Raw genomic sequence first — 9,961 nt, 5'->3', positions numbered from 1 at the left:
AAATTGTAATAATATTTCACAATATTACTGTTTTTTACTGTATTTTTAATTGCATAAATGTAGCCTTGGTGAGCAGACGAAACTTCTTATAATATATATATGATACTGCCAGACATGGTTCTCTATCCAGCCTTTTAATGAAAGAGGATTGCGATTCAGATGAGAATGGCTCTGGGTTCTCGGTACTGTTGATATTAGCTCATTGCGCACACGTTCACTGGAATGAGGTCAGGATCTCATCACAGCATGCATGAATATTTCAGAAATGAACCTGCGTGAAACAGCGCCGTTTAGCAACAAATCATGGGATATCTATCTCCTTTGATTTTTAACACTGTTTACTCATGGGTCAGGTGCTCCAGTCGGGTAAATGATCTAAGAATAGCTCAGACTGGAGACACGCAGTCATGTGCAGATTTCATGATAACTCGTCCTCCGGTTTCATCACGACGCGTCAATGTATCGATCGATTTCAGAGGAGTCAACCATTCAGGTGCTGATGTTTGAAGAGCTGTGAGAGAAATTCCGTGTATCCCATTATGAAAGATCAGTCAGACCACGTCCGTTTCCCAGATCAGTGGGCGGGGCTTTCGCGCTCTCTGCGTTGGCCATTGGCTGGGCTGCAGAAAGGTGTGTGCGGAAAGAGAGCGCTGTGCGATTATAAATAGAGTACCGGTGAAAGCATGAGATATGAGCTGCAGCGTCTTTCCGCGCTCGGTGCATGAACTTCTTGAGAAGGATGCTACCTCAGGCTCTGAAGTTGTCCGGCAGGAGCGCGCTTCCGCTGCTCAGGTGTGCGGAGCGGTGGGCTGACGTCATCCCCGCGCCTCCGCCGCAGCAGGTGAAGACGCTCGAGCAGATGCCCGGACCTTCAGCCGCGGGATTCGTGTGGGATCTGTTCTTCAGACGCGGACTGTCTCGCCTCCATCAGCTGCAGGTGCGCAGATCTTCTGCTGGTTTTGGTGCTCTAGTAGGATCTCATTCCTGTTTGAGTTGCATCCGAATATTGATACTTAAGTTTATTTTATTTTAAAAGGGACAGTGCACATGTGCCATATCTTCATCTGCAGCTCCTTGATTATGACACATTCTGTTACAATGGCAGAAAGTACAAACAGATCTGGTGCATTATTATTAATCCTAAAATTTAGAATGCAGCTATATATTTTAAGGTATAAACACCTAATTTATAGCCTACTAATTTAAATGATATGTCATTCCAATGTATAATATTATTTGGGAAATATTTGGTATCTGTTAAGTTACAGTAATTCTGCACTGTTAAATATATTATATATTTAAATCAAATTATCATTGTTTATTTTAATAATCTTTAATACTTATTTTTTATATATTTATTTAAATATTTATTTTAAAATCCATTTGCATTGTTTACATGAATCTAATTTATATGATTGATTTTAATTTATTTATTTATTTTTACCTTTTACCTTTTTTTTTTTTTTTTTTTTACTTTTCCATGGATCCCAGTTGGAAAACCCTGTTTTAGGAAAACATAAACTCAGTAACAGTGTTTGTAAGAACTCTTGGTTACACTTTATTTTAAGGTGTCTGAGTAATATTAATTAACTTGTACTTACTATGGGGTTAGGATCAGGGTTTGGTTTAGGGTTAATTGCATGTAATTATGCATGATTTATAGTAATTATATAGTAACTACAAGTAACATATCTAACAATGACACTCTAAAATAAAGTGTTACCGAACTCTTTTGTTTCACAATAATATATTTTTCTTATTTTCTTTTAACCTGACCCCCAGATCGTTTCTCTGTGTATTAGTGTACATCTGAATAAAGTAAGCATATTAATGATTTGTGACTCCATTTGAAGGTGGAGGGCAGGAAGAAGTACGGACCCGTGTGGAAGGCCAGCTTCGGACCCATCCTGACGGTTCATGTGGCGGAGCCGGAGCTGATCGAGCAGGTCCTGAGGCAGGAGGGACAGCAGCCCATGCGCTCCGACCTCTCGTCCTGGAAGGATTACCGGCAGCTCCGGGGAGAGGGATACGGACTCCTGACAGCGTGGGTACAAGCGCTCTGCCATGCAAGCTTTCCTAACTGTTCACTCGTGGGTTGCATGCAGCTCTTCCTTTGATCACAGTTTTTTTTAAATCACTTGCAGGAGTAATCCGGTGCAAAATGGAGCAGGCTTTAAATGTCGTATCTCACAGTCTACACAAGAGAATTTACTCCATTATAACTTTATTTCTGACAAGGAACATGCAAAACCTTTCCATATGACAAGCTCCAAGAAGGACAAAGGGCATCATAAAATTGAGGATTAGTTCACTTTAAAGAATTAACATTTTTATGATCACTTTCTGACCCCCATGTCAACCAAGATGTTTATGTCTTTCTTTAGTCAAAAAAAAGTTTCTGAGGAAAACATTCCAGGATTTTTCTCCATATAGTGGACTTCACTGGGGTTCAACGGGTCCAAATGTCAGTTTCAGTGCAGCTTCAAAGAGCTCTACATGATCCCAGACGAGGAATAAGAGTCTTATCTAGAGAAACCATCGGCCATTTTCTAAAAAAAAAAAAATTATACATTTTTTTTTTACCGGAAATGCTCATCTGCTCTGTGATGCACCACGCATTATGTAATCATCTTGGAAAGGTCGGGGGCACTACAGTGGTGAAAAGTACTCCTAAACCGTTAGGTGTAGGCTCAAGTGTCTTATTTTGCTAAATTTTCTGGTATTTTGGATTTTTTGAAAAACCTACTTTTCCGAACTAGTCCTAAGTTTTTTGCTCGATCGGAACCAAACCAGTGCAGTGAGATTTTTCGGAGTCTGATTGTCAAGAGTTATGAAAAAAAGGTTGAAATTTCGATTTACGGTCTCTAAGGGGCGCCAAAACATTCAAAGTGGGCGGAGCTACTTTAACTAAAATGGCTATAACTTCAGAACGGAATGACATTTTCACCAAACTCAGCACACATGTGAATATGGGCTCAATCTCTGGTCATGTGAAAAAATTGTGGCGATTGGCCATTTGGTGCTGCTATAATAGGAAAAAAAACATGAAAACTGCTATAACTACTTCACCGTTAGTCTGATCGACTTAAAAAATTGGCATGCAGTGTCTTTGTCCAAGCTGACATTGTTGTATCTCAAAAAACAGAACGAAACCCGCTGGGTCTGTTTGACTCATGGCCCTAGAGGCCTGTAAGAAATTCGAAAGGAATCGGCCACTGGAGGGCGCTTTTGCATTTTTCACATGCATAAAGGATTACATATCATGTGACTTTTTTCACACGCCCACAACATTCGACATGACATGGTAGAAATCTCATTCTGAGCAACTTTGACTCTAAGACCGCTGCTGTCCATTGACTTGTTCGTTAAATATTAGGGATTATTAAAAAAAACAAAAAAACAACTTTGTCGAACTATTCCTAGGTTTTTGGCTCAACCTCGATAACTGTTAAAAAGCTTTAAAAACTACATATTTCCTATGGTAAATTGCCTATATTGGCTGTAAATGGTCTTTTCCATCTATGATCTGCATGGTTAGAGGCTTGCTAATTAAGACATTATCCCCCGGTTTCACAGTCAATAAAACGCATGTTTGAGCTGTTTTAAATGAAAGTAACTTGTACTGACAGATCTTAAAATATGTCAGTGCCATTATTTTGTTTCAAGATGCACACTAGTAATGTGTTTTTGTAGATAACATTTGTAAAAGCTACTTTAATGCCCTAATTGATCTAAGGCCTAATCCTGGTTTAGGTTAAGCCCTGTCTGTGAAACCGGGCCTAAACCTTTTTACGCATGTGCTTAAAGGCCTTAAAGCGCCTGAACCCGCAGCTATTCTTTTGTTTGTTTTGTTTTTGCAACTGTTTATCATTGTAGTCATTAATCCTTCCGTCTGTGTTGACAGTGAAGGCGAGGAGTGGCAGAACGTGCGGCGTCTGCTGGGGAAGCACATGTTACGCCCTAAAGCCGTGGAGGCGTATGACCGCACACTGAACTCTGTCGTCACTGACCTCATCGAGAAACTCAAGCTACGCAAGCAGCAGGACTCCAGCGGCGTCGTCACCGACATCTCTGCTGAGTTCTACCGCTTCGGCCTGGAAGGTAAATCACTGACACTTTCCTGAAGATGGACACATGCTCGTATCACACAGTTTTTCATATGGTAGATTGCATGAGATAGTGGAAAACACTAACCACTAAGAGCAAGGATGTGTTTTTAGTCATGTCTTTTCTATCCTGCTCTTCCTGCAAGGCATTTCCTCCGTGCTGTTCGAGTCCAGGATCGGCTGCCTCGATCCAGTGGTTCCTGTGGAGACGGAGCGTTTCATCCAGTCCATCAACAGCATGTTTGTACTGACCCTTCTCACTATGGCAATGCCTCAATGGCTCCACCGGCTCCTTCCCAAACCCTGGGACACCTTCTGCCGCTGCTGGGACTACATGTTCCAGTTTGGTGAGTGTCGCAAAGTGTAGTAGAAGCTAAAGAATTGATTTGAACCATCATATCTCAGCTTAAATCCTTGAAATGTCATGTGGATGTTTTTCATCTGTACTGTGATTCTGTGTGAGATTTTGAAACTCTTTCTGTCATTATAGCAAAAGGACACATCGAACAGCGTCTTCAGGAGGAAAAGCAGAAGCTGGCGCGAGGAGAGCAGTTAGAGGGACGCTACCTAACGTACTATCTGTCTCAGGCCGGCATGCCGCTGAAATCTGTGTACAGCAATGTGACCGAGCTGCTTCTCGCTGGCGTCGACACGGTAAGAATCTCCTTCATCATCCCTTTGACAAGAGCTTCAGTGGTGCTCCTGCATTAAACAGGGTATTTTGCAGCTCCTCTCTTCCCAGTCTGTCAGTAACGCTCTGTTTAGTTCCTGTCTCTATGAAGCCCCTCCTTCTGAAAAGCACAATGTGCTCTGATTGGTCGGGTGGAGCAGTGTGTTGTGATTGGTCAATGCTTCGAGTGTGTTTGGGGAAATGTCCCACCCCTTACCACAACCACAACACACTACTAACTAACTCAACCAGGCCCCGCCCCTTTATTCTACATATTAATTATTTAAATGAGGAATATTGTGAAGAAAACTCAAGACTACAATGGAGGCGTTTCAGAAACACTGACACTGATATAGATACCAACAAATCAACACATACGAATTGTCTGTCAATTAATAATTTAACAATATATTATAAGGAAGGCATAAATGTGGGGATTATAAATGAAGCCTGATGAGTGAACAACAGCACAAGGTTTTTACTTCGAAATGTGCAGCGCTCACATTTATTTAAATAATTCAAGACTTTTGAAGTTTAATAATCATATTAGGCTGTATTGAGATGACCACTTATACGTCAAATTTAAGACCTCTTAAAATGATAATTAAGACTTTTGTTATGTCATTCAAGACTTAAATTATATAAAACCTCATGTGGACCCTGATTAAAAAGTTTTACACCTAAATAAATTAATTTTGAAAAATTCATGTCTACCAAAATTCACGTCAAAGCAGCTGTAAATAACATAATAAATGATGCAAAATTCATCAAATATGAGACTAATTCTGCTGTAAAGCAGCTTTTAAAGGGGATCTATAATGCCCCTAAGATTAATATAAGTCTCTGGTGTCTCCAGAATGTGTCTGTGAAGTTTCAGCTCAAAATCCCCCACAGATCATTTATTATAACTTGTCAAATTTGGGTGTGAGCAAAAACACACAGTTTTTGAGTGTGTCCCTTTAAATGCAAATGAGCTCCGCTTTCCAGAAGAGGGCGGAGCTTTAACAGCTCAACAACAACAAAGCTGGAGAATCTCACGCAGCCAAAATGAGGATTGTCAGTAACGGTGTTCAGCCTTACATTGTTCAAACCGGAGTCGACACTGATGGAGAGACTCAGGAAGAAGTTACAACTTTTAGAATGAAACTGGACGTTTCTGAATGGTTAGTGGATAAATTGATGTAGTTGCTGTGGAGTTGATTCAACTCATCCACTAGCATGTGCCGTCATGTTCATCTTTTGTGTTGAATTGACCCTCTTTTGGTGTAAAATGACGGCATGACAACAACACTCTACTACAACAACTCTTCCTCTTCTCTAAAGCAGCCCAACTTGGCCCCGCCCCCTTTGTTGTGTGTTCTCGGGGGCGGGGTTTATGTTAATTTTAGGGTTTGTGATGTCACTAACCTGGGAAGAAGCTCATTGTAGTCCCTACCAGCCATTTGTTGTAGTCCTTAAAAAGTGATTTCTGCAAAAGAAAATATCTCTCTTTGCATTGAACTTTAAGCGTCGTAACTTTGCAGATGTTGTTTATGATCAAACAGCAACATTACACACTAACTAAAGTTAAAAAAGTCAAATCATAATCAAGGACCCCTTTAAAAAAGACATTCTCACTTTAAGTTTTGGTCATCAAAAACTGCCATTTTTGCATGTCTAAATACAAATTCATTCTATGTGTTTCTTTCTCATTCCCCGCTTTAGATCTCCAGCACGCTGTCGTGGTCGCTGTACGAGCTCTCTCGGCATCCGGACATCCAGAACGCCCTGCGGGACGAGGTTCAGAGCGTGATGAAGGGCCGTACTGTCCCAGACGCATCCGATGTTGCTGCTATGCCTCTCATGAAGGCCGTGATGAAGGAAATCCTCAGGTAGAATGAGTGTAGTTTTCAAATACAGATCTTTTTTATGAGTTCATTACATCAAATTAACTATTGAAACATTTCCAGGCTCTATCCTGTAATTCCCGCCAATGCTAGAGTCATCACAGACAAAGATATTAAAGTTGGAGGATATCTCATCCCTAGAAATGTGAGTATAGCTTTTGTGCTGTAAAAGTCTTAATTTTTCTCTTTGTGAATCTGGTGTTCACCAGGTGTGTTCAATCCTTCAGACTCTGATCACTCTCTGCCACTATGCCACGTCCCGTGACCCTAAACACTTCCGTGATCCGGACGCCTTCGTCCCGCAGCGCTGGTTGAGCCGCTCCGAGGGCAGCCATCCTTACGCCTCTGTTCCTTTTGGCGTGGGCAAACGCAGCTGCATCGGCCGACGCATCGCTGAACTGGAGGTCTACCTGGCGCTTTCTAGGGTACGTGAAATTCTGCAATGAAGCGTGCATGTGCGTCATTGTGATTTGAACTTTGCCATGGAATGAAATGCTTCACAACTTTAACAGAGAAGGGCAGATGAGGAAGATTCTCGCCTTACACTGATTTTAAATATATTTTATATTTTGTTGTAGACTGAAAAAGTAATGCATTACTTTACTAGTTACTTGAAAAAGTATCTGATTGCGTCTGACTTGTTGCGATACCCCCAACACTGAGTAACCTAAGGATGGTGGAGAGATGGTACGTTTGACGTCACAAATTAAGTTTTACCCACAGCAGAGATTTTAAGGCTTTCGCATGGTGGAAATGCACACAACAACAGCCAAAGCACGTCGCTTATAAGTCTGCATGTTCTGCGTGAATGAATGGCGTTGTTTCATCTACTACACAAACTCAAACACATCTGACACTTACTGTGTTAGGTGAATTTTTACTTCAGAGCATTCTTCACAGTTTCATTTAAATAAAAAAATGGCTAATATATTAGGCTAATATTGTAGATCTGCTGTTGTGTTGATTTTGCCCAATATGATGTTCAGTGGCAGATTAGTGGTGCAGTTGAATATCTAAGTAAGAAATGTTCTCTGTCCCAGACGAAACCTAAAATACTATGTGGAGGATGCAAGATAATTTAATAATTATAATATGACGGCGTGGTGAATGAACCAAATTCGTATTTAAACAACTATCACTTTGTGTTGTTGGCCAGATAAAATGACAGAGAAATTAAAAACGGACATACATGTTGGCTGTATTGTCCCCCCCAACTGTTGCTAACTGAAAGCATATTTTAAAATACGTCAATGCCATTGTTTTGTCTCAAGATGCACAGTAATTTTTTTTCTAAGGCACGATTATTAAAGCTACTTAAATGTCCTAATTGAACTAAGGCCTAATCCTGGCTTAATCTAAGCCCTGTCTGTGAAACCGGGCCATTATGTTTTTTGTCCATGCAATAATGCACGTCCCTGAATGAGCACTTATGTAATTATACAGCTCAGGTAAAGTTTATGGTATGACCCACTTCAGGGTTAACCGGTAAAACGTACCTTCTTATCCCCCCAGCATCTTGTCTTCAGGGGGATCAAGCTTCCTTCAGGGGGATCAAGCCTCCTTTAGGGGGGTCAAACCCCAGTAAGCGGTTTAAAACCAGCATTCACAAGATCGATATTGGTCATCCAGATGGTGTAATCAAACATATCTTGTGAAGCGCTCTCTGAGAATGCATTTATTTGTCATTTTAACTGTTTGGATACGGCGCGTAAATGTGGATTTCTTATCCTGTTGCGCCCTCTAAAGGCCATCATCAGTGACTAGTCGACGTCAAGCTTAAAGCATCATGGCAGAGCATTAAAGTGACTAGTCTGTGCAACCATTAGTTTGTAAAACTCAACACATATCACACTTTTATTAGCTGTTTTTAACTACAGTGAGTAACGGTGTGCTCTAGGTTTGTGTTTCTTTGATGCATGACACATTTTTCTTTTTCTCTCACAGATTTTAATCCACTTCAATGTGGAGCCAGCAAAAGAGGGCGACACAGTCCATCCAATGACCAGAACTCTTCTGGTTCCAGACAGACAGATCAACCTTCGCTTCATTGAGCGCTGATATAGAGGTCAGAGGTGACCAGGACATGGTGTAACAGAACTGGCCCTCTCTGATGTGGAGATCCAGAGAGAGAGGAGGACGCTGGGACGTCCAGCGGCATGAAGGGAAGGAGGCCTGAGCCGAACTGACAATGTAACTCCCTTTGCAGCTTTGTGCGGATCTGTGTGGACACCAACTCAAAGACTATGGCAAGAAATTGAAGTGTGACCTCTAATGCATTATCCATGCAAACATGAATGTAAGAAAAGCTAAAGATGTCCATTGTTGGATAAAGTTGCACAGAAAGAACTGTTAGTGTCTTCAGGACTCATGAGGAGCTACTTCATTTTAAAACGGAAAAACACAGGAATCTGCTTGTCAATATATTCATGGCTGTTCATTTATAGACGCTTTTATGCAAAAACGAGGAGGGAATCCATGGAGAGGAGCAGCTTATGGTCATGATGTACTGAAAATGAAGATTTTGTGCTAATATGTTGTTTTTGTCAGTTTCTTAAACGTAGCCTTAAGGACTATTGTGTTTCAGTCTATTGTGATGCAATGAAAGATGTCGGCGTTCGACGCCACAGTATGGTGCTTTTACAACTCCATAAAGATGCTTTTTTACACATTTTTTTTGTTAACTGTGAAATGCTGAACTGGCATAAGATCAAAATGTCAAAAGATCAGCCATTCATACATATTCTGGAATAATATTACACTCTGAATAATTACTGATAAATCATCTGCAGTACAATTAATAAATAACACCATATTTGTTTATTAAATAGATAACACTGTCTTTAACTACTATGTACAAAAAAAACGGGTTACATTTTTTGGTAACACTTCACAATAAGGTCTCATTTGTTGAGATTAGTTTATGTATTAAAGGATGCAATGGGTAATATTTAGCAGGATCTATTGACAGAAATGCAATATAATATACACAACTATGTTTTCATTGGTGTATAAAGACCTTACATAATGAACCATTATGTTTTCTTTACCTTAGAATGAGCCATTTATATCTACATACACCGCAGGTCCCCTTACATTGCTATCGGCATGTTTCTACAGTAGCCCTAAATGGACAAACTGCTCTACAGAGTGCATTTGCTCGTCTGGCTACTCTCTGCTGTCTCAGACGACGACATCTTTGTCCTGTGTCGGCCACCGTAGCTTCTCTTTTGCAATTCGCAACCTCACCACTAGATGCCACTAAAATTTACACACTGCACCTTTAACTAACAATGAGCAAT

The 9,961-nt window shown here is 40.6% G+C and overlaps 1 protein-coding gene across 1 annotated transcript; it reads left to right on the top strand.

Annotated features, from left to right (window-relative positions):
• The first annotated feature begins 352 nt into the window (after positions 1-352).
• LOC125256888 (25-hydroxyvitamin D-1 alpha hydroxylase, mitochondrial) lies at positions 353-9,691 on the top strand. The gene is made up of 9 exons (XM_048173197.1): positions 353-937; positions 1,854-2,044; positions 3,905-4,101; positions 4,253-4,453; positions 4,597-4,760; positions 6,481-6,647; positions 6,726-6,807; positions 6,890-7,087; positions 8,607-9,691. Exons 1-9 carry the CDS (start codon positions 722-724, stop codon positions 8,718-8,720), a joined length of 1,530 nt encoding a protein of 509 aa, XP_048029154.1. The 5' UTR covers positions 353-721; the 3' UTR covers positions 8,721-9,691.
• Positions 9,692-9,961: the final 270 nt, after the last annotated feature.

This window comes from Megalobrama amblycephala, linkage group LG21 (assembly GCF_018812025.1).
Source record: "Megalobrama amblycephala isolate DHTTF-2021 linkage group LG21, ASM1881202v1, whole genome shotgun sequence".
In the NCBI taxonomy this organism is placed as follows: Eukaryota; Metazoa; Chordata; class Actinopteri; order Cypriniformes; family Xenocyprididae; genus Megalobrama; species Megalobrama amblycephala.
This window is presented reverse-complemented; position numbering and strand designations above follow the sequence as displayed.